The sequence below is a fragment of the Anabrus simplex genome, chromosome 4, assembly GCF_040414725.1.
Source record: "Anabrus simplex isolate iqAnaSimp1 chromosome 4, ASM4041472v1, whole genome shotgun sequence".
NCBI lineage: Eukaryota > Metazoa > Arthropoda > Insecta > Orthoptera > Tettigoniidae > Anabrus > Anabrus simplex.
This window is the reverse complement of record NC_090268.1, coordinates 388,429,231-388,455,601: the sequence shown is the minus strand read 5'-3', so window position 1 is coordinate 388,455,601 and position 26,371 is coordinate 388,429,231. Positions and strand designations below refer to the sequence as shown.

General features: G+C 39.9%; 1 protein-coding gene across 1 annotated transcript in view; it reads left to right on the top strand.

Moving 5' to 3' along the window:
• Positions 1–26,371, top strand: part of LOC136872289 (retina and anterior neural fold homeobox protein 2-like) — a 381,631-nt gene that overhangs the window by 194,385 nt on the left and 160,875 nt on the right. Inside the window, exon 2 of the mRNA XM_067146109.2 lies at positions 7,205–7,494. Within this exon, the coding sequence (XP_067002210.2) occupies positions 7,205–7,494 (290 nt within the window). The remainder of the gene's footprint in view (positions 1–7,204; positions 7,495–26,371) is intronic.

Below are 26,371 nucleotides of genomic sequence, written 5' to 3'. Positions count from 1 at the left end.
AATTCAAATGGGCTTTGCGAGACGGTGTTGTTAAGTCTGCTGTCTGCACGTTGCCTAAAACCGGTTTGAAATCACCAATCGAAGAAACAATTTTCACTAGGGGAGGGATACGAACACGGACCACCGAGCTGACAGGATCGGGCCGTAGCAAGTGACACCGGCTGAAATCCGAGGTGTGTTGTGTTTACTACTGATTTCTCGGCATGGCTCTCAACGCGGCGTACAGACTTAATAACGCCGCCTCGCAAAGCCCATTTGAATTCGCCAACGGAGCGATCTGATTGGGTAACTCTTCAGCAGCTGATAACATGACATCGGCACGAGATATCGAATTCTTTCTTTCAAATTAATTATCAGCGTGCCCAAACCTCTAACGGTTATATACACGTTTCACTTTGTTTCTGACCAAAGGTACCCACAATCAGCGTCTTAAATATTTCCATGGACAGACATGTAATACTGGCGAAAATGAGAATTAAATTCCACACATTTCCAAATGTGGCAGCCAGTGGTGTGTATGACCCATGCCCCTGATGCATACAACATAACAGGAAACACAAAAGTGTTGACAAAATTAGGTTCGTCATGCTCTATGGCTTATATATATATATTTAATAGCGCACAAATGTGCATTAAAATACATTAATCTTTCGCATATTCTAGTAAAGATTTTGTTCTTTTGTTGCACTTGCTGAAGTGATAGCGATCGCAATGTTTGTCACACAACATACACACACAATGTAGAGATGGTTCATGGAAGCCTGATCGCCGGCATAGACGATGGTGAAACCCATGTACCGCCAGCCTATTCAAAGCACTTCTCATGCCATTATTTGGACCGGTCCAGCTGCGGTCAATCATAGCATCAGTTGAGTAAAAGTCCAGGCTGATTTCTGCTTGTTTCCTCTTTCGCTCTTGGAGAACTTCCTTTTCTTGCTGCGTATGTGGAAGCTGCATTCTCATTTTCAAATCTTCGAGTAAAAACGTTTCCTTGGATAATTCATACGCAAGTCGTGATGGTGACATTTTGGAGATGCCCAGTGTTCGTTTCAGAAATCTGGCCTTTACATTTTCAATAGTCCGAAGGTCGGACACCGTTAGTCTTTCCCAAATAAGTTCCATACCATATGTGAGAACTGGGAGGACCTTGGCGTAAAATAAGGCCATGGCTGTGTCTAGCGATAGTCTACTCGGGTTTGTAATGTCATATATGCTTCTGATGGCAGCTAAAGATCTTTCTCTTACGTGAATTCTAAATGAGGTGACCGTAGGTTGTAAAGTGACACCCAGATATGAGAACGAGTTCACTATGTCTAGGTCCACCCCTCCACATTGTATTCTGTCACTAGATGCGATTTTCCCCCCTTTCCGGAAAACCATCTGAACTGTTTTATTCTTATTTATCACAAGGCTGTTTTTGACTGCGTACTCTTCAAGTTTGTTTATTGATCTTTGTAGCTCTTCCCTGCTACTCGAACCCATAACAATATCGTCTGCATATTGATAAAGTACAACTGAACTGTTGTCAGTGACCTGCATGATATCTGCTAAGGTTATGTTGAAGAGGAGGGGGCTTAAAGGGTCGCCCTGCAATACTCCGTTTCCCTGAGTTATGTTGTTCGATGATGATTTCCCATCTTGTACTGTGATCTGATTGAAGGCTAGGATATTGTTGACTGCTATGGTTAGTGGATTATCTTGTCCAATCATATTGGCCAGTTTTGTAATTATAATTTTTCTGTCAAGTAGATCGAATGCCTTTTTGAAGTCAACAAAGACTGCAAAGAATTTACCATTTTGATGTCTGATTGTGTCATGTATGCTCTCGATGAGGTTTGCTACTGCATGTAGTGTTCCTCTTCCTTTCATAAAGCCGAACTGCTGTTCTGGAATATTTGTGTAGGTCTCTGCGACGAGCCTGTTCTCTAAAATTCTTGAATACACTTTGTAGATGTTATTTTCTAGAGCAATTCCTCTATATGAATCAGGATCATCTTTGTCTCCCTTTCCTTTGTACAACATTTTTAAGTTTGATTGTCTCCAAATTTCCGGAATTTTCCCTGAAGTGAGACATTTGTTAAACAGAGTGGTCCATATATCTAGTAGTACATCGATAGTGTCTTTCAGATTTTCATTGAATATGCCGTCTGGTCCCACAGCCTTTTTATCCTTTGAGCTGAGTATTGCTGTTTTAACTTCGTCCTGTGTTATCGGCTCGGACACTGCTTCCGTGTTCTCACGAAGTGGTAGAGCTATTTGAACATTTTTTGCGTTTAGAGTCTTAGAGAAATGCTGTTCCCATGATGCTATTGGGAAGTCTGGGGTGATACAATCCTTTCTCTTCTTTAAAGCGATGAAGGGGTCCCTCTGAGCATCCCTAGCTTGCGTGAGAGCTTGGTTTTCAAAGAATATAGCTTTTTTCTTCCTGATTGTTATTTTATATACTTTTCTCTTCGCCGCATATTCTGCCAGTATGTCATTACTGTCCGACTGTCTTGCTTTGTGCAGAAGTTCTAAAGTCTCTTTTCTAAGGTCGTAACATTCCTTATCGAACCATATCTTTGCAGTTTTGGGAGGTCTTTTTAGTTGGGCTTCCTTAATGAGATTCAGCGTCATGTCCAGCGCTAGGTCAGTGAGGCCCTCCTCAATCATTTCTGGGATTTTCTCTAGGCTGCTCATCTTCCTTTCAAGGACTTCAAGATCTGTGTTCCTTGTGGTGAGCATTTGAAAATTATTCTTAAGATTTCCTCTTGTTTTACCGAAGTCAACAGATACTGAAATTGGAATGTGCTTTCTTAATGTGGCCACTGGGTCTTGGTACATAACTTTTCGAGCAAGTATTTTATAGCATTCGCCTTTAACAAAAGCTAGGTCAATAGTACTTTTCCCATTGGGACTAATGTAGGTAACTTCTTCCGTTCTATTAATCAATGTGTATCCTTCATCATATAGAAGGTCAAGGATAAGTCTGGATTTGTGATCGAGTCTATCAATTCTACAGTTGATATCACCGCCCAGGACCACGTTTTGGTCTTCTTTTGATAATGTAATGGCTTTCACTATATGCTCAATTACATCATCTACCTTTCTAGCCGGGCTTATGTAGATACCTATAACAGTAATTTTGTTTGTTCTGATAAGTATCATGTTTTCTTCTGTGTGAACTTCCTTTACAGCACCTATGTTGTTTTTGTGGAATATGCTGACTCCACCTTCCGGTCTTCCTCTTTCTTTTGGAGTGGCTAAGGCATGCTTGCTGTACAGATATGGTATGCTGATTTGCTCTGTAAGGAAGGTTTCAGTTGCTATGATTATATTAAATTTGCACCAAAAGCTATCTGGAATTAGCGAGATAAGTGACTTAAGTCCTTCCGTATTCCAAATTAGAATGTCCAAATGAAGTTCTTCTTCCAAAGATTTACTTGGGATTAATGTTGTTTTAAGGTCTTCAGTATCACACGATATTACGTTTATATTTCGTTGATCGATCCTCTTCGTTTTGTTCGTCGTCGTCTTTTTATTCGAGGTTGACTCCACTGTATTGTTGCCTTCTCCGAAAAATAAACTGTCGTACTATGACTCCTTTTGGCCAGAACTCTGGCTTTTCAATTTCTTCTAATATCTGGAATGGAATTCCTAACTTAAATGCTTTGTTGCTACCAAGGGTCTTTAGTTCTTCACATTCGATTTTGCAATCGGAACACTTTTTCTTTATATATGAATTGATGCTGTCAGTGGTCGTGGTGTCCTTAAGTTTCCCAATGTATAGCCAAGCTTGTTTTACCGCTGCCTGTAATCCATTCTCCTCTGTATTTGTTCCTGTTATTATGTTTCTTCTCTTCTTGACTGCCTCTGTCCACTTTGGTTCTACATGCCTGTCATTTCCGTGCCCTTTCATATCTTGGGTATTAGTGTTCATAGAGTTATCTAGATTATCTGTGTATGTTGTAACTTCCTTTTCCTCTTGGCCTTGTGGTCTTGATATTAGTGGTGCATTGTGTGTTCGGGTTTGGGTCACCTCCGAATACAATGGTTGATGCTCCTCTGTGTTTTGGATGGTTTTATCTGTTTGGTTATCTGTGCTGCGTTTCATCTGATCTGTCAGAATTTCTGATTGTTTTACTTGTACTTCAAGCATGAGAGCTAGTTTATTTAATATAGTTTCGCTGAGTGAGTCGATAGTAGTCTTTAGTTCGGTCACATCGTTCCTTATTTCTAAGCATGTTTCCTTGTTTTCTAAGATAGCGGGTCTTGTTTCGTCTTCGGGTGCTGTTTTTATGCCGTATGTAACGAGTTGGTGCCTACATTTAGGGCTTATAGATATGTATCGCCAAATTTTAGTCGGCTACAACATAGCGATTCGCCCCAGTTGTAATGCGTCTATTTATTTCAGGCTCGGAGTTACCGTCATTGTTCGCGCCTAAATTTACTATCAGCTTTACCATCTCATATGTCGTCGTTGCCGGACCAAACCTCCTATGTGATGATATTTTTGGAGATATACTGACCCGCAGCACATACATTATGAAGAGCGAGAAGGCCTTGACAATATGCACACGATACTGCACCTTAGATGACAGAACGTTACTGGCCAAAGTTCTAAGCTAAACTATTTCACATAGGAGGTTTTGTCCCGGGCGGCGACGATATGCCAATCCTGTTGACGTTTAGCCGAAGGCTTTCGCAATCCACAATCAAAATCTTGATCTTCCTGGCATTGATAAGGAAACCGTATAGAGCACTAGCGTCCTCCAGCCTGCATATCAGTTCTTCAAGTTCTTCTTCTGGGGCGGATGCTATCAGAGCATTGCCACTTGCAAAGCAGAAGTTCGACAACTTAATTCCAGCAACAGTTACGTCACAATCACACTAATCTAAGTCTCACATGATGCATTCACTATAATCATTAAATTTCATTGGCGTCAGGATGCACCCCTTGAGGACCCACTTTCTGATACGACATTTGCATAAAAGTGTTTAATTGTGGTAATAATAAAAATGACAGTAAAACTCGAACACCATTACCTAGTTAAGAATACAAAGAACGTTCTAAGTCTAATATTCAAAAGTGCTAAATCAACGTCGGCAACGTATGGTTCTCGAAACCCTGTGATATATTGAACAGCAGCGACTTAATCACGACGGCGATAAAATAAACCGTAGAGAGGAAAGTAAAAGTCAGAGATAAGAATGATCATAGCAATCTATAAAAATGAGAAATCTTGCTAGAATGCTTGAGCAAGCATTGAAACAAAGATCATTGTTCTAGAATTGGTTTCATCAGCCGTCCATGGACCCATAAATGGCAACATCTCGGAAGACAGTTGTTATACCGACAAGGAAGTGTTCATAATCGTCATGACAATGTTGATAGTGTAATTGAAGTTTACTACCTTCAGAACAGTATGTTTCTTTCAGGACATTCTAAAGTCCTATCGGCTCTTTTTCTATTTCATTTATTTTAAAGCTCTGCGAAAAGTAAACTAAATTGGATATGTTTATCCAACGAGTGTTTTGAACCACTAAACGTTCTTTTAGAATGAGGTAATTTTCTCCATTGAATGTGCAAGACGATTGTTTTCTACACATTTGATCTCATTTAAAACTGAATTTAAAGTAACATCTTAAAAAGTAATTAAAACTAATGGTATGGCGTTTTATTATAATGGCTTATAAACTCACTATCGTATATAGCTACCTAATGGGATTATGCATTTACGTCATTCACTTAAAGACCATCAAGCCCTGAAAAGGACTGGAAGGTAAAATAATGCATTGTTCTTAACCTTCGGTAATAGACTAAATGGTATGGAGTGGTTCGCTCCGTGTTATTGTTATTATTACCGTATTATTATTATTACCAAGAGAATTATCGACTCAGCGTCGCATAGCTATAAGCTTGAATTAGGGAGTTGGTGTGTTAGAATCCCATTGTCGGCATTCCTGAAGACATTTTTCCTTGAGTTCCCATTTCCACCCCAGGCAAATTCTGGGGCTGTACTTTCATCAATGCCACGGCCGCTACCTTCCCAATCCTAGCCCTTTCCCCTTTTTGCGTCGCCGAAAATCTCCGACCTGTTATTGCGACTTTAAACCGCTAACAAAATATTATTATTATTATTATTATTATTATTATTATTATTATTATTATTATTATTATTATTATTATTATTATTATTATATATTGCGAATGAGCCCATTAGGACTACGCAAAGTACTTAGAGACAGGCATTTGCCTTTCTTTGTGCCCACACTTCCTTCATTCGTTTGCTGTGCGCTTCTTTTCTCTCTTGAGACCATGTTGTTCCGGTCTTCTTCTTTGGTTTTTCCTCTTGGTCAACTTGCCACTTATGAACTTTGGTTCTGAAGATAACCCGGCTTTGGATGTCTTCAGGTGTAATTCCTGCCAGTTTGAGATCTGCTTTAATTTTGCCAATCCATTTTATTGTGTCCGTTTTAGCTTTACTTCGGTTTTCATAAAATTCAACTATTTGCTTGGTAAGTCTATCTGGGTTCATCCTTTTTATATGTCCAAAGAATCTTAATCTGCGTTTTCTGATGTCGCTGTGAATGTTAGAAAATTGTTTGATTTCCTGTTTCCCTCTAAGGCGGTACTGTTCATCTACGAGTTTTGGGCCTAAAATTTTTCTAATGATCTTGCGTTCCTTTTTCTGAATATTTTCTAGATCAGTTTTCCTGTTCAAAATTAGTGTCTCTGATCCATAGAGGCATTCTGGTTTAATAACTGTATTATAGTGTCTTAGTTTAGCATGCTTGGAGAGACACTTTTTGTTATAGATATTTTGGGTGAGTCTATACGCAATTTCCATTTTTTGGCATCTAACTTCATTGGCTTTTGTTTCCATTCCATTCTCCTGAATTATTTCACCGAGATATTTGAATTGCTGGACCCGTTTTATTTTGCCATATTTTGTCTCCATTAATTTAGGGGCTTATTATTATTATTATTATTATTATTATTATTATTATTATTATTATTATTATTATTATTATTATTATTATTATACTAACAAGTGTACCTACAGCTCTTGGTTGAGTCTTTTCTGTTCTGATCACCATACATTTGCTGATAAATGGCCTACAGTACGTCCGCATAATTGTGGAGGAGTACAGATTTGAAACACAAAGAAAGTTTACGTTTAAGATCGTCATTATCTCACAATGTTCCATTTTATCTTTCCAGGAGACAACAGCAACTCAAACGACGGACTATGTCAGCACCAGCACGACAAGAGTTGTAGTGAAGACGAGGCTCCGAGCGGGGCGTCTATGGCGTCGAGTGCTCCCGGGGCGGGAATGGGGGACAGTGGAGGTGGGGACAGCAGCAAGAAGAAACACCGCCGCAATAGGACGACTTTCACCACGTACCAACTGCACGAGCTGGAGAGAGCCTTCGAGAAGTCGCACTACCCGGACGTGTACAGTAGGGAGGAGCTGGCCATGAAGGTGAACCTGCCGGAGGTGCGAGTACAGGTAGGTTCTCTAAACTTACGGAGTAGTGGTATAAGTGTTATCAGAATTAGCTAAGTTACATAATACTGTATTTTAGAGTGCAGATTACTTTTAGGTCCCAGTTGACCAAAGATGTACAGTTAAACTCATTAAAGCAGGTTCTACAAGATTAGAATGTAACATTCTCGGACAGGTACTTACCTCACATTTCTACTACTAAATGTTTTCATTCCTACCCTGAAGGGGGGAGGCGGGTCGCGTAGACCGTGGCGCCACTCTCAGGCCAGGAGATTTGTATCGGAGAAGGATATGTGCTGAGAAGGTGGGAAGGTTGACAGCCGTGGCCTATACTAGGAATTGTCGCGGCATTCGCCTTAGTGCAGGAGAATGGAAAATCACGGAAATTCTCAGAAGAGCAAACGGTGGGGACCAGTCCCTCTCCGTCTCTCGAATACAGAGGAGTGCAGAGCTGTCCGAATAACGGGCCAGCCGTGGCCAGTTGTCGGCCAAGACCCTGCAGATCTCACATTTCTACAAGAAATGTCGATGACTTTCTTTTAAAATCTCGTATGTCTCAATGCTCCTCCTACCTATTATATTCCTAGAGACTGGTCACGCTTTCCAGTCACGTATTTATATGCAGTCCATCCGAATCATTTTCGTTGTGCTCATCTTCCTATGCTACTTTGTAAAGGAAAGTGGTCCTTATCATACCATATTGTAGGGATGTTGTTTGCATGGTGAATTTACGCTCTCCTGCAGTATAATATACTTAAGGTAGAAAGGGCATTGAGACATACGAGGTTTTAAAAGTAAGTCACAAATTTGCTTTTATACCACAGCATATTTTGACGAGCCATACCCATGAGATTCATGCAAACTTCACAACAGAAACTTGGAGCGGGTGAGGGTGAACCCTAAATCTTGTTTGCTATTAGTAATCTGCTCCCTCGTTTTCTGATTGGGACAGTACGACAAATCGTATTTTATACACATATTTACCACGTCAGAAATGATCAAATCAGACAATGAATGGGTATTGTACCAATCTATATATATATATAAAATAAGAGTTTTGTCTGTACAATGCTCAGAATTTGAAAAGAATGGTATTTCTGTATCGGTCATGTCCACAGTAACAAGAAAATCCATTTTTTTTACTTTTCCGTAATGTCTGTCTGTCTGTCTGTCTGTCTGTCTGTCTGTCTGTCTGTCTGTCTGTCTGTCTGTCTGTCTGTCTGTCTGTCTGTCTGTCTGTCTGTCTGTACACGCATCACGAGAAAACGGCTGAAGGGAATTTAATGAAAATCGGAACGTAAAGTCGGGTGATGAACCGCTACAATCTTGGCTATAAATTATTTTAATCACGCTGAGTGAAATGGTAGTTTAGGGGAAGGCCTGAAATTTAATTCTCAAATATTTATGTTATTAGAGGTCGTATCTTAATGAAAATCGCTAGACAAAGATGAGAAATAATTCGCTACAATATAGGCTATACACGCTGAGAAAAATGGTAGTTTAGGGGAAGGCCTAAAATTTAATTGTCAAATATTTATTTTACTAGCAAATATACCCGTGCTTCGCTACGGTACTCTACATTGTATACGGATGTCGAAGTAATTTAGTGCACATGAAGTGAATAAGATTTTTAAATTGGGTGTGTCTTGCCTTTATCCGAGAATCAGAATTGTGAAATCCACAGACGTTGTTTCCAATGAAAGTGTGATTTGCGGAATTGCGATGTTAACGGCAAGTCCAATTGTTTACTGCAATTCACAATGAAGAAGGTAATTTTCATTTAACGGCAGACCCCATTGCCTAGTGCGCGGCCAAAATCGATTTGGGGAGGTTTCATTACAATGGCAGACCCCAATTCCTACTTTCAGATAGATTACAGTTGAGGAACTTTTATTATATTTGCAAGGACCTTCCTTACTGCCAGTCAAAAGTGAGTTGCGTTCTTATCTTTATAATTGCAGACGCATTTTCTAATGTCAGTCAACTTCCTGCCAGTCACACCGAGTTGGTGAGATTCCATTATAATAGCAGGCCACTATGCCTATCGTCAGTCACATTTTGGATGGGTCAATTTCTTTATAATGGAAGACACCCTTGCATACTGACAAACAGGATCGGGTAAAATAGTTTTGAAAAAAAATTGCACGCTCTCTAGAGTTCTGCTAGTCGAATCGAGAAGGGAATTATGCATTAAAATAGTGCACAAGAGATGGAGGACAACCCCTTTCTTACTGCCTGTCAAAGTCGATGTGGGGAGGACTGAAAACAATAGCAGAAGCCCTCCTTCTGACAGTCACTATCGATTTGCAATGTATTTAATACCAATGGCAGACAAACCCTTTCTAGATTGCTACAAAACGACGTCAATGAAAGAATATAGTCGTCATACGGAAGTATAAGGATGTTAACCATCATTTACAGAATAACTGCTGCTAAACGGTACATCAAATCGAAAAACGGATTGTACGATAAGACGCACTTTCTGGCCATATCTTGGGGTCATCAACTACTCCCGTACAAGTTTCAAATTTCTGACATTTCTTGTAGTGCCTCATTAATTCACGTCTTTTTTCATTTCTAAATATTTATATATACATCGCTCCAGCATGACTTGCTTTTATATATATAGATGACGGATAAGCATGAGCACGTTGAGAAGTGCAGACTTCCACTTCGAGATTCATATCCCCCAAACGGTGCATGATATTAAGAAACTGTTTGCGCCATCAAGCGTCTCATTTATCGCTCTAAATGTTTCGTTCTGCACCACTTCCTCGTATCTCCAATATTAAGGGGGTAATTTGAGTTCACATTTTGAATAGGGTGAAATTTGAGTACATTTTTAACATTTTACATTACTTTTTGCCTACTTATGTATAAACTAGAATCATGAAATTTGGTCCACATATGGGCCCTAATTGTGCCAATGTGCACACCCAACGTGATGATCCTATCATTCTTATAAGTGTGTCAAACAATGAAATATACTTGTAAAAATCACCAAATTTACAAACAGTCCAGTAATACGGTCAAATTTAACGTGTAAGGGAGAGAGATATGACAAAATGTCACAGGACCAAAGTTGTAGATCACTCCGAATTGAAGCGACATTGTGCCATCCGTTTTGTGATATGACTTACCGTTTAGCCAAAAAATAGCTCAAAAGGAATGTCTGCACAGTCATTAAAATTGCTTCCATATTTCGATATCTTTGGGGGTAAAACGTGAAAAATTTGAACATCTTGGAATTTTCCCGTCGGTTAGGGACCAAAAGCTATAATTTCACCAAATTTGAATTGTCTACCTTGTCTGGCAGGTTGTGCCGCCATCTTGATTTGGGGGGACAGGGGATAAAAATTAGGAAATTCCCGAAAATGTTTAAGCCCACGAAACCTATAGGTTGTCGTTTCGGACATATTATACGACTGCGTTCTTATGCTGAGCCCAACATTTGAGCCCCCCCCAGCGTGCCCCCTTCAGGGAATTTTGAGAATTTCCGATTTTTCTAGGGATCCAGGGGTCATCAGCTTCTCCCGTAACAAGTTGCATGTTTCTGAGATTTCTGGAAGTGCCTCATTAATTCACGTCTTTTTTCATTTTTAAATATTTATATATACATCGCTCCAGCCCGACTTGCTTTTATATATATATATATTAGTGGTCGTATCTTCACGAAAATTGGTATGCAAAGTCGGGGAATAGGTCGCTATAACCTAAGCTATCAATAATGTTATTCGCACTGAGTGAAATGGTAGTTTAGGGGAAGGCCTGAAATGTAATCTTCTATATATATAAAATAAGTGTTTTGCCTGTGCAATGCTCAGAATTTGAAATGAATGATATTTCTGTATCTGCCATGTCCACAGTAACAAGAAAATGCATTTTTTACTTTTTCGTAATTTCTGTCTGTCGGTATGTCTGTAGGTATGTATGTACACGCATCAATAGAAAATGGCTGAATAGAATTTAATGAAAATCGGTATGTAATGTCGGGTGATGAACCACTGCAATCTAGGCTACAAATAATTTTATTGACTTTGAGTGAAATGGTAGTTTATGGGAAGGCCTGAAATGTAATTCTCAAATAAGTTATTTATGTTATTAGTGGTCTTATCGATAAATACTACATAACTAACATAACTTTAGTTATGTCGTAAGTTGTGTAAGAAGTTATTAAATTTCCGATCACTTATGTCTTATAGATTGTTACCGTACCGCATATAATCAGAGATATTCATGAATTTGGATTTTCGTCACTAAGTCCATATCAGCGCCGAGTCACGATCACGTTTTTGGATGAATTTTGTACTTTTGAATTTTAATTGCATTTCGTTTCATTTCGTACCATTAGGGGCCGATGACCTAGATGTTAGGCCCCTCTAAACAACAAGCATCATCATCATCATCACCTCAACAACTTACAGCAGTATTAGTATTCTGTTTCTTCCTAATTTCCAAAGGTATCTACTCTAATATCTCGTAACAATCTTCTTTCTTTTTTTCACTCCATCGTCTGGTCTGTTGTCTTTATTTTCTTGACTATTCCTTTACTTGCACGTTCGTATTGTCCTCAGTCTTCCCAATCTCCTTCCTTTGATTACTAAAATCATCTGCAACTGTTTGGGTTTTTTATTGTCTATCTCCTGAACCTGATTCGAAATCCTTGTAATGTTCTTGCTATTCTCATCTTCTTCCGACTGCACCCTTTCAATTCTACACATCATGTGATCTGTCACTTCCTCAACATTTATCTTCCACTCCATTCTTGCTTCATATTCATTCATTTTCTATATTTCTCCAGTTTTCTCCCTTAATTAAATTCCCTATTCTCTGATCTTTCGTAATTTTAAATATTTCCTGCCTGTCTTCTTCTTTCTCAAATTTTCATCCATAACTTCTATCAATGTTATCACCCCGATCTTTTCTTCAACGTTCATAGTAATATCCATTTTCATTTCTCCCATCCTTTCTTCAAGTTTCTTGTCTCCTTCTTCAATATTGTCTTCGAGTTCTTGGGCATTTCCATTAAGAACATAATATCCACATCCTTGTCTTGTCCTCTTGTCCTGTGTTCTTACTTCCCCTGATATCCGTGCGGTTCATCAATATCTTCTAAGCCCCTGACTGTTCTTATACCTTCCTCTCTTTCCTGCCTTATTTCTGCAACTCCCGATTCCTCTCTACCTCCTTCCAACATTCCTTCCTGAAACTGTTCTTGTTCTATATTGTTATTTAATACTAGCAAATGTACCCGTGCTTCGCTACGGTATAAAAAAAAAAGAAAAAAGAAAAAAAAGTCACGAGAAAATGGGTAAACAGAATTTAGTGAAAATTGGTATGTAAAGTCTGAGAATAAGGAACTACAGTCTACGATATAAATAATTTTGTAGGACACCCTAATATCACAGAGTCGAAAGAAAACTAATGTGAAGGCCTGCAATATAGAAAGCTCATAAACTTTATCAACAATAATACTATGACCATTGTTTGCTGTGATGTGCTTTTTGTCTTCTGTTTTCTCTCATCCCCGATAGATAGGATTACTGCAGCGTACCAAGGTTTTTTAATTTGTTTGACGTCGCACCGACACAGGTAGGTCTTATGGCGACGATGGGATAGGAAATGAATAGTGGTGTGAAGGAAGCGGTCTTGGCTTTAAGGTACAGCCTGGTGTGACTGGTGAGAAAATGAGAAAACACGGAATACCATCTTCAGGGTTGCCGGCAGTGGGGTTCGAATCCACTATCTCCCGGATGCAAGATCACAGCTGCGCGCCCCTAACCACACGGGCAACACGCCTGGTCGTACCGACTGTAACAGCCTGCCTGTATATTGGCGGGAAGTTGCTGGGGAGTAAGATAACTTTCCTTTTTAGCATGCCATTCCTCTGGTTCATACATTTTCTGATATATCTGGTACGTAACACACTGGTTCATCATAGTATTCGAGCTATTCAATCCCTAAACTGAGGCACTGATTGGAATGAGTAGTGTGCATATTTAACGGAATAATGACAGAGGAGTGTTCACGGCAGTCTGCGACCTGGTTATTCCATCTCTGGAACTTCGGACTCTTAGATCGGCACCGTAGTACTGTTCGTTGAAATTGAGAAAGTGTGCGGTTTTTCATTTGATCGAGTATTTTATATGATAACATTGCTTTCAATCGCTACATTCCTACTGACGTTTTTGTAATGAACTATGTTGAATTCAGTTAGGAAAACCACCAAGTCAGACTTTCTGAGAATCCCGTAGCGAAGCACGGGTACATCAGCTAGTTTATAATAAGATGAGAAAAGCTCGTATCGTAAGAAAAGACGATCGATCAATTACTGAGACAGCTGTCCGGTACAACCCAGGGGGAAATCGACCATGCGGCCGTCCCAGGAAATAGTGGCTTGAACTTCTGAAGGAATAAATGTAGGTCGTTGGTGTCAGACCTCATGATGACCTTAACCGGACCAAACGGAGAAGGCCGAGAAAAGTGGTGGACACTGCAGTGTCGAGGAGTAAACGCATGGAAGATGAAGTTTTATTGTATAATAGGTTTCGTAGTTCGTATCCAGCACAATATTAGTAAACGTAATATAGACATCTATTAACTATAAATATAACTTTGACCCTGCTCTTCATACTTTTCCTCACACCTTGTTTTGATATGACAATATCTCATTGCATGCACGGAACGTTGGAGTTACGGAAATCAGCTTGTTTCTAGTCTAATATCGCAAGCTCTCTTTACGCGACCTCGTGCTTTGAGCGCTCGTATGTGTATTCAGTACGCTTCGGAGCGCCGTTGCGAGTGAATGCGTTGAACGATTGAAAAGATGTTGTACTCGGTTTCTCTGCAAGTGGACGGACAAAAATATATCGTCGGTTAAGAAACAATACCTCGTATAGAAAAGTGATCCTTCTATCCATAATTTTTTTTAAGACTTGTCACGCTTCCCAGCCATGTATGATTTTGCAGTCCATCAAAACAATGTTCATTACGCTCATTTTCCTATATTCGCGTGTAAATGAAAATGCACCTTAAACACATTATACTGTAGAAGTGCGTAAATACGTTACGGAAACATACATTCCTACACTACGGTACGTTAAGTTTCATTTTCTTTTACACTCATGTATACGAAAATTAACACAATGAAAATGGTTATAATGGATTGCATATCCATACGTGACAGGGGACGTGACCATTCTTAAGAAAAATAATGGATAGCAAGTGCATTTTGACATATGAGGTTTTATGTCTTCAACGACGATACAAGACTTTCGGCATGCAATCAAGTGATTAGGAACTGTAAGCCACCACAACCTCTCCTAATTTGCCCGCTACCATTCAGATGGTGCAAACCTTTCCTACCAAAGGTACTCGAACCTGCTAGCCAAGTTGTCAGACTATAAAGACGATCATAACCATAAGGCTGTCCATAAAAGTCACTTCCTTTACTCCATTAATCTTCTAGATTACCGTAAATTTATTTCCATTTTGAAGAAACCCGGAACAGTCATCGACACAGTCCCGCTGGCTCTGTTTATAACAGACTTTCTTTTACAGCAGCGCCAAATTATATTTTGATATCTGGAATACGTTGGAGGATGATGCGTCCTAGTAACACCGGCTGATGATCTAAGGTTCTTCGTCTCCGCGATGCTTTGTCGACGTTTCGTCTACTGAGCTCTGTAGCTGCAGTTGTCTAAGTGCGGCCAGTATACAGCATTCGGGGGATAGTGCGTTCGAACCCCGGCCCTGAAGGTGGTTTTCCGTGATTTCCCATTTTCATACCACGTAAACGCTGGGGCTGTACCTTAATCAAGGCCAAGAACGATTCCTTCCCATTCCTGGTCATTTTCTATTCCATCGTCGCCATGGGACTTGTCTGTGTCGGTGTGACGTAAAGTAACTTGTAGACGTTTTATCTCTTTAGAATTCGGCCAAAATTCTGTAATAAATAGAGCCACAGAAAATGTATACACCTCTCGTCCACTACTTTTTAAAAAACAGTTTTAATTTTAGTACATTTGCGTACAAAGAAGCCACGGTGGCTCAAGTGGCAGCGCCCCGGCGTCTCACCCCTAGGTTCAGTGGTTCAAAATCCCGGCACTCCACGTGAGATTTGTACTGGACAAAGCGGAGGTGGGGCAGGCTTTTCTCCGGGTACTCTGGTTTTCCCTAGCATCTTTCATTCCAGCAACACTCTCCAGTGTAATTTTATTTCATCTGTCAGTCATTAATCACTACCCCAGAAGAGTGCGACAGGCTTCGGCAGCCGCCACAATTCATATCCTCGCCGCTAGATGGGGGTTTATTCATTCCATGCCTGACCCGGTCGAATGACAGGAAACAGGCTATGGATTTCCTTTTATCCATTTGCCTACAAAACAATCGTTACCACTTCTTTCTCTTCTTTTCCTAAAGATTTACCAACACCTCTGGGGTCGCGGGTGCGAACTGTGCCGCGCATGTGTATTTGGCCCTGTTTTACGACAGGATGCCCTTCCTGACGCAACCCTATTTGGAGGGATGTAATCAATATTGCGTGTTTCTGTGGTGGTGGGCAGTGTAGTGGGCTGTGTGAATATGAAGAGGAGATTGTTGGAACGGACACAAACACCCAGTACCCGAGCCAGAAGAAATAATCAGAAGCGATTAAAATCCTCGACCCGGCCAGAAATCGAACCGGGGATCATCTGAACGGAAGGCCAATACTCTGACCATTCAACCAATGAGTAAACGATCGTTACCACATAAGCTAACAATTGCAAATAAATAATATTAAGAATAAATAATTATTCACAGAAGCGGAAATCAGCATCAACTGGTTATTGGCTTACAACTTATTACGCTCATCAATGCCAGTACATAACATTAGGGGCGTACAATAAGACATAGGCTAATTAAAAGTGGGCATGCGTATGTTAATATTAACGAATCATTCTACAACATTCCATTGTATTAACTTAAGATGCATATTTTTATGAACAATTATTAATTTTTTTTCTTCTTCTCCTTGTTGTTCAACAGCATTTGTGTCGCCTATTTGTGGAGTGTGACTTCTACTGACTCTATTAAATTAGGTCGTCGACTGAATGAGTTGGCCTCGTGCTTGAGGTCGCGTAGCTGTTTGCTTGCATTCGGGAGATGTTAGTTTCGAATCCCACCGTTGGCAGTCCTGAAGAATGGCATTCCTTGGTTTCCCATATACACACCAGGAAAATTCTTTGGCTGTATTTTAATAAATGCTAAAGTTCATTCCTTCCCACTCCTAGACCTTTCTTATCCCGTCGTCGCCATAAGACCTATCTGCGTCGATGCGACGTAAAGGTAATCGTAAAGGAAAAAACACCAGCGGATGGTTCTCGTTTAGAAGCAAATCGTAAAAAAAAAAAAAACACAATTGGTATGCCAAAATGTGACCTACTAGGTTTACCATTGCTTTCCTCAATGATATACAGTAAAACGTGCAACGGCAGCATAATGCATCCTGTGAGTAAAACCATTAATGACACTCAGACGCATTACTGAAGTCGTGTTCCGTGTATTACCCATCACGACCACAACTACCACCACCTATACCTCTACAGCTTCCGTAGTAACAGCCATGCATAAGACTTGGACTTCGTTACAACCTACGTTTTTTTTTTTTTTTTTACTATGCTAAGGCATCCATCCAGAAATGGCAACATGTGACTAAAATTTTGCTTATTTTCCTCCAAAATTTCCGTTTTACCGGGCGAGGTGGCTGTGCGTTTAGAGATGCACGGCTGTGAGCTTGCATTCCAGAGATAGTGGCTTCGAATCAAACTGTCGGCTCCTTAGACTTTCCTATCCCATCGTCACCATAAGACTTATCTGTGCCGGTGCGAAGTAAAGCCACTAGCAAAAAAAAAATCCGTTTTCAAATCTCCGGTTTCCAAAAATGCTTCAGTCCTTGCTCTTTCCAAAATATAAATGTTTTTACCCTACCACTAGTTTTTAAGATCTAAGTGCCAATTTTAAAAAGTGGTCTTGCATTTAGCGAGCGATTCCACGCCCTCAATTTTCTTTTATTATCATTTTAAAACTTTTCAGCAGTTTGTCACATACAAAATGCAACTTGAATCCCATTTTATACCAACATCATTTGAATATTTCAGGAAATCGTTCAGTAGATATAAGTACTTGAAGTTATTGGGCATTCCTACATTTCAGCCCCGAGGACAGGGTGGCGAGCCTTTGTCTTCCAGATGTGCCCCAGATACGATTTCCGACCAGGTGAGGAACTTCCACCTGGATCTGATGGCTCATTTGAGGTCCACTAATTCTACGTCAGGACAATGCTGAGGAGCTATATGACAGATAAATAACATACCAGGTGTAAGAAGCCATGAATAATGGCTGAGAGGATTCCTTAAGCTGATCGCGCATCACCTCGTAATATGCAGACCTTGCGATTGACCATCGGTCGCTTGGTAGTTCAGTATCCATCTGGGCTCTAGTGCCATGCGGTTTACTTTAGATGAATTCTTATGACTAAAACCTTTTCGCTTCTTGAAGTACTGTAGCAATGAACCACATGCTTTTCAAATGTTATGAGGAAGAAAATATTGAAAATGTACCTATTATATTTCTTGTCCGACAACAAAATGCACAGTAGCTATTATTTATAGCTTCAGAACCAGCTACCGAAATATCACATTTTAAAACAAAAAAAGTTTCTACGTAAGGAATATCTTCTGCGTTGTGTGGTAACATGTAATAAGGGCATCTACAGGTCAAGAACTGATCCAGCATTATTCTCAGAAGTTTGTGTGTTACACTTTTATAAGACAATGTACTGCGTTTCTGGTTAATGTTTGGTGGTGATGGCCAGAAAAACTAAGTTGAAAATTTCAGACGTACAGCGCTCATCATTATCATCACGATGTATGTTTTATTCCTTAAAATAGTTACGCGCTCCGCTAATCAACGTACAATTGACGGAACACTGTCCGCTAAGTAGATATCCTCTCGTTCTGATGTAAAGTGGAGCTCCACAACGTTCCTGATCGATAAGAGTCTGTGGAGTATTTTTGAAGTCTGTCTGATTGTCAGCTGCAACATTTTGAAGAATGAAACAGGAGCGCACGCTGTATGGATTGTGCGATGCTGACATGCGCCGTGATCTCTTGACAGTGCCATGTGCCTTGAGGCCAGTGATTGGCAACCATGTTAGTGAGGGGTCCCCCCGCGCAGGTCCACAGACTGGCGACATGATTGGATCTGAAGATCAGCTAGCGTGCTCTCTCTTATCTCAGCACCCTCTTCCATGGTGACTAAAACAACAGAGAAAAGCACTTTTCCCCTTTTAAACTTTGTTTCTTCTAATCCAAAGCTCTATTTAATGGGCTTCTAATATCGACAATAAATGCCGATTCAAACATGCGTTCTGTTCTAAGGAACATCGAACGATAACATTCAGTATCAGGGCGCCTCCATAGCAGTTCCCATCACAGTTGACCCGGGTTTGATTCCCGGCTTGCCGGGCGTAGTGGCTCAGACTGTTGAAGAGCTGGCCTTCTAACCCCAACTTGGCAGGTTCGATCCTGGCTCAGTCCGATGGTATTTGAAGGTGCTCGAATACGTAAGCTTCGTGTCGGTAGATTTATTGGCACTTAAATGAACTCCTGCGGGACAAAAATCTGGCACTTCTGCGTCTCCAAAAACCGTCAAAAGTATTTAGTATCACGTAAAAGCAATAACATGAATTAACATTCTTAGATTAGCTGTATACTGGTATGAAGGTCTAAGTCTGGGCCCACTCAGATTTAGCATTATTCCTGAGTCATACAGCCATATGAATGGCTCAAATGGTAGAAACATGATCTCCGAGTCCAACTTACCGTGTTCGATCCTTACTTAGCCCAGTGGTACTTGAAGGTGCTGAAAGACGTCATCCCTGTTCCAGTAGATTCAGAGACATATTAATAAAACCTTGCGGGACAAAGTTTGGCGTCTCCAAAAATAGTCTAATAGTAGTTAGAGAGACGTAACATAATTTACTACCTAGCGGAGTTGTAGACTTAATTTGGGCTGCCTGGCCGAGGTGGTAAGGGCGTGGTCGGTTCACCCGGAAATATGTGGGCTTAGTTCCCTGCAAGTCCACATCCGTAGGTGCACATGGACCTGAGGTTCACTGAGCCTACACCAAAAATGAGTACCATGTTGTGGGGGGAAAAGGCGACTGGGCGTAAGTCATAGCTAACTTCTCTAATCCGCCAAGTGCCGAGGCTACCTTCAACCCCTCTAAGGGTCTTCGTAGACTGTATGGTGATTACTTTCCTTTTTGTAGGCTTCGTTAATTAAACATACACACACACACGGATGGAAACACAATTTTTACACAGATTGAAAATATGAAAATTAAGATATTATGAATACAGTATTTTGCGTATAAATTCTGACAGTTCACGCGCAGCAGAGCCACGGCCGACCGGCTGGCTTCTCCCACACCCGCGCCCACCTGGTCGTCTGGCTCGCTTCTTGTCCTTCACTTTCCACGCTTCCGGAACTTATATCCACGATCGTTTGAATAACTTTGAGAATACTGACTCAGTAATAAACCAGAAATTCACGCTAAGACGTAAAGTGTTAACAGAAGGAAAATCAGGCGGAAATCGCGTAAAACTTTAAAGTTTGCCGCGAAGTGCGGGTTTCACATACAACGATATCATTATTAAAACTCAAAACTTACAAACGCACACGTGTTTATAACTTAACATTAATTGATCCCACAGTACGTGTTCGTTATTCAATGTTGTTTCTGTCATCTGTCAATGGAAACGTGTTTGCCCAGCAAAATGCCTTTTTAACTGTGGAAGAACGATATTTCCAAATTTGCAATTAGTTAAGAGCTTAGTTTCATATATTGTATATCGTCGTTGCACTTCGAGAAACCACTATGTGAAAATATTTCAGCCTAGAACTCTGACCAGAATAGTTCTGTCATCTGAGGCACAGTATTACATGAAATGTAACAAAGAATCTTCGTTCCAAGTGATACTTGTGCTGCGGGTCAGTATTTCTCCCCTCAACATTGTCACAGAACGGAATTGCGAGGCGCAGTGACGATGTGCAGATTTAAGGATTTAAGAAGCTAAGATAGAATACAGGTCGGCTGTAGAGAGTCAGGCCACGTGTGTGGGGAAAGCCAGCCGGCCGACGGGCCTTGGCTCAGCTTCGCACGAGTGTTCAGCTTTTCGGTCGGAAAATCCTGTATTAGTATGTTTTCAGTCCATCTAGGAAATTATGATTCGACTAACTGCCGGCATTATGGGTGGTGAGAGCACTTACCATCCATTCTTCTAGGAAATAGGTCTAATGGAGACGAGGGGATATGAAAGTATTAGGAGTGAGAAGAAAGCAACCGTGGCCTGAATTATTTATGTTATTTGGCTGGTCTGAAAATAACGAACGATCGAAAGCCATCCCATAGGGCTTTCGACAGTGGGTTTTGAATTCACTACCTCCCGAATGCAAGCTAATACCTACATGACCCAAGCCGCGCAGCCGCCTGCTCGTTTTTATTTCTCTATAAGCTGCACCACGTATATAGAGTGTTTCCTTGATGATGATACAGACTTTCAGGGATGATGGAAAAGGGCACATGAATCAATTAGAACCGGAAACGCCTCAGTAACCGAGTTTAATTCAAATTTGTTCTTCGATGCCTATGAATGTGGGACATTTATTTTACTGAACTACATACACATGCTACGAGGACATTTACAACAGTTGATCAAAATGGGTGCTCCAGCTTCGATACAGATATGACAACGTCGTATTAAATTCTGGCGTATCTGGTCAAGACAAAAAACTAGTGTGATTTTAACAATGTTGCAGATAGAGAGAATTATTTCCAGGATCTCCTCTTCAGTCTCTACAATCTCTAGTAGATAACGCTCTTTGATCATAAAAGAAGAAACCAAGTGAGTAAGATCAGGCGAACGAGCTGGCCACGCAGAGGGACTTCCTCTTCTTATCAACCTGTCCAGGAATGTCTGTTTAAGGAGGTCACGAGCGGCATGTTACTGTAAAATTCGGCTGGGCTCCCATCATGTTTAACCCATATGCGTTGACAAACCTCTTACCTACGGAAAACGGCTTTGACATGGAACGTTACTGAGGCGTTTCCGGACCGGAGTTTCCGATCTCGATAAGGGTGCCCTTCTTCAGCATCCCTGAAACGTCCTGTACAGTATATATATATTATCCCAGATTCATCTCTGTTCAGACGTGGCGTTTACAGGGATCTATGTCTCTTTATATGTGCTGGAAAAGGTTTGTTATTTTCATTGGCCTGTCTCGGTCTCAAGTTTGATTTTGACAATAAAAATGTACCAGGTATGACGATGAAAGTAGCATCTTTGTGATGAATGGAAGTACTTTAGGGTCGTTTGATTTATTGTACCAGTTGACTTGGACAAATGATATGCAATGACACCTTCTGGATCAGTGAGAAAATCAATGGGTTAAAACACCGCCCCTTCTCTCCATAGTACACGTCTTTAGCGACGCCTCACTTTCCTTATAGGTGATTGCTTAGGGATCCAACCAGCCTTCGGGATGGAAAGTAAATATAGAACATAATAATTACATCATAGGAAGGAAGAAAATATATGAATTAAAATCCATTAGTAGCAATCTAAGTACAACCTTCAGGAAACTGAAATAATAGGCTTAATGGTTGGAGCTCGTGGTAGCGCACCTCGCCATTTTCCTGCCACGTGGAAGCGCTCCCAAGATCCATTTTGAGAGCATCCGTGAAATCATGACTGTTATGCTCCATGTCTCCATTAAGATCCCGACATTCCATATGTGCAGTGCGGAAGTATCACGCTAGTCATAAAACCATCCCTTCATTACAATCAATCAATCAATCAATCAATCAATCAATCAATCAATCAATCAATCAATCAATCAATCAATCAATCAATCAATCAATCAATCAATCAATCAATCAATCAATCAATCGATCAATCAATCAATCAATCAATCAATCAATCAATCAATCACCACTGATCTGCTTTTAGGGCTGTCGCCCACGTGGCAGTTTCACTATCGTTTGTTTACTGAGGCTTTTCTTAAAATATATGGAAGAAATTGGAACTTCATCAAAAATCTCGCTTGGTAAATTGAAGATCTCTCCGGAATGAGAACGTAACAAACCAGTAACTTCTCAGGAGAGAGCAAAAAATTTTGGGGTTTTATTTCATGGTATACAAGACTTATCCAATTGCATATGCAAATGCATAAATGAGTTCATCTGTTTAAAACATTATATTATTGTTGTAACGTAAGGTTTTGAAAATCTTATGTATATAAACCCACAAGGCTGACTCACTGACATAATGTTTACCCACTTGCAGATAAGCTGGAAACTTGAAATTTTGCAAACTGATAGCTATTAGCCTGTTACCTACGGAAAAATTCCAAAAAGTTCAAATTTTACTTTCACAAAATTGTAGCTTTTAGTCTGTAACTGACGGAGAAATTTCAATATGTTGAATTATTTAACTTTTTACCCCAGAAAATTATCGAAATTCTGTGGCTAATTTAATGACGGTGCAGACCTTCTTTTTGAGGCTAAACGGTATTTCCTAGCAAAAAAAGGGATAACACTTTTGGTTCTTAGCGTGAAGAGATCTACAACTTAGGTTCTATGGCTTTTTGTCATATCTTGACACCTTAGAGTGGGCTTAATTTTCAGATTTTGGATCAATTTTGTTCCATTGACATATATTATTTCACTGCTTGAAACACCCACAAGACAGGTAAAATCACGAAATTCAGCAGGCCCTTTACCACGTCCATTCGTCATATGTAAACCAACTTTGATTATTCTAGCTGCCATTTACGTATGGGAAAACGAAGGGATTGTGTGGAAATACAACTCAAATTTCAACCTAATATAAATTTCTAAAGCAATCTAAGGTGTAGCCGATGGTGATTCGACAAAACGTCAAATAACCAAAATTGCAGATCATTTCATCGTCGATATGTCTTCCAAGTTTCGAAACTGTGGCTGTCTGCTAGGATTGATAAATAATTTTTCAACTTGTAATATATAAATTGGAGGTGATCCAATTGAAAATAAAAATCCTGTACAAATCCTGTGAATGCACTTGGAATAAAAATGATAGCAAACAATATTAGTGCAATCATAAAAAATAACAATAACAAAACTCAAGAAAATATTTGAAAGTATAGATGTGATTTCGTCTACGCCCTTTATTTATATTATCCCTTACACCTGACGATGTACACCACACAAGCAATGTCCATCTTGACTGATGTTCCATCTATACACTTCAGAGGACAAAGTTCTGCTGGCTGTATACCAGCTTGAAGTTCAAATGCAAGATATAAGATGACACCTTAGCATAGAGGCATGATGATACACTCTATTTCACTGAAATCGCATGTTTTCAAAACATTGTTGGTTACATCCTTATTCCGGGAAGGTTTTCAATTATTCCAACATTTTACTCTACTTCCTATAGGCCTAAATGAGTATTTTCTCCCATTCTCCTTTAATTCAAACTTCTCTTCATATTATGATCTTTGTTTTACTAGGACCTCCACTCACACTTTTTCGTCTACTAATCTCATTCCAAGCCGTATCTCCATGCACAGTTCGAAACATTCCACTTAGCCGAGCTGTTCGTCCCTTTACTACTTAGTGTTCCCAGCCCAAAGTTTGCAGTTGTTTACAGGTTTCATTAATACAAATTTAAACATCGTAGCTGCCTGGAAAAAAACTCCTATATGAAATAATTCAGCTTAGAACTTCTGCCGATAAGGTTCTGTCATCTAAGGTGCAATATTGTGTGAATATTGTCAAGGCATTCTCGATCTTCAAAAAGCATGTGCTGCGGGTCAGTATATCTACAAAAATATTATCACATAGGAGGTTTTGTCCTGGCAACGACGATATACGATTTGATATTTGTTTTAATTGCAGCCTGTAAATAGAGGAGGTTGTTTCCTTTAATAAATGAATGTATATACTTAGCGTGTGGCGTTTAGTGCCGGGAGTGTCCGAGCATTTCTTCGGCTCGCTAGTTCTGTAGCTGCATTTCCCGGTATATCTCATACGGATGAGCAGCATGTAACTGACCGCTGTGCGAAGGTGATTTGTGTGGGTTGATGTGTAATTATTGTTCGGGCTAGGAAAGGAGACTTAAGAAAGCTAGGCTACCATCCTGGCGTTGGCCGCCTCTGTATCATGACGGTTAGCGTTATTAGCTGTTGTCCTCGAAGACACGAGTTAGATTCCCGGTAATCTTCCTAAAGTTTTAATAAGTCTCTCAAGCCATCAGCACTGTTTAAATAGCTTTTATTTTTTATAATGATATTATTCCCGGTACTGCCACATATTTAAGAATGGCACGAGGGCTGTTATGTGGTTAAAATGGTACATACTGCTCACCTCCATTGGGAGTGTGTCTGAAAAGAGCTGCACCGCCTCAAGACGTTTAGTCCGACTCCAGAAATAAATCCTTAGCCTGCTGGCCTTCCCTTCAATAGGTCCCGATTTTAATTCCCGCATGAGTCGGGGATTTTCACTTTGACTTGTTAATTCTGACGATTCGGAGGCTGGGTGTGTGTACCGTCTTCACTAGTAAAATTCATAGCAGGTAGGACCCCATCCTCACAGATGTGCAGGTCGCCTATCAACTCGAAACATCTGCACCAGGTCAAACCGGAAGTCACACGTCATTGAGTATGTTGGGTATGAAGCCCGAAGGCTGGTTTGATCCTCTACAGTTCCGCCAACAGCTGTCATAAATAGCCTAGGCTTCACTGAAGAGGCATACTAGGGATATGAGACGTGAGGTAGTTTCCCGTTGCTTCCCTCACTGAGCCAGAAGTTGATATTACATATCAGTCTGCCAAGTCCACTGAAATGCATGCACCAGTTGACCCTATGAGTGATATTTTCACACCATTCATAACAGGGACTGGCTGCATAAGAAATGGTATTACTAGCAACACTCATACCTCCGTCACCTTCATACTGTCAAAGCCTAGGATGAGTTTGAGACAGGACAATGAAAGTAACAATTTTATTCTAGCCCATACCAGAAGACATAGTGCACTGTAAACACTACATGTTGCCAGCAAAGGCATTTCATTATTATTATTATTATTATTATTATTATTATTATTATTATTATTATTATTATTATCCCAGCTCTTGCATGTATTTGGAATGGGAAACCACAGGAAACCATTCGGAGGATAGATGGCCGGGTATTCGAACCCATTCATCTCCGAGTAAAGAGCTAGCAAAACAAAACGTATCAATTGCTCACTCTAACATTTCTGATTTATCAAACTTCAGACCACTTCTGGGATTATGTTTAATAATTCTATAGTTATATGTTACTCTGTAAATCAAAAGAAAAGGACAAGTACATTGCCCGTCACATCTCCTTTTTACGCTTATATTCAAAGCGGATTAAAAGAAGTGAGGGAGGTAGTTAACCGTAGATCAGGCATGACATTTCTGGGCAAAAATATTTTTAGTACATACATACATTTATTGAACATAACAGGCGACTTCGCCCCTATACATGTTCACATGCAATAATAATAATAATAATAATAATAATAATAATAATAATAATAATAATAATAATAATAATAATAATAATAATAATAACGATAAAATGAATAATAAATAATAATAATAATAAAATGGATAATAATAATAATAATAATAATAATAATAATAATAATAATAATAAGGATAATAATAATAAGAATAATTAGCAGTCATTAGCTGAAGCAGTTCACTCACTCAGTGTTCATCCAGTGTCCTTATTATGCTCTGTACTTGCGTCACATTCTTGTT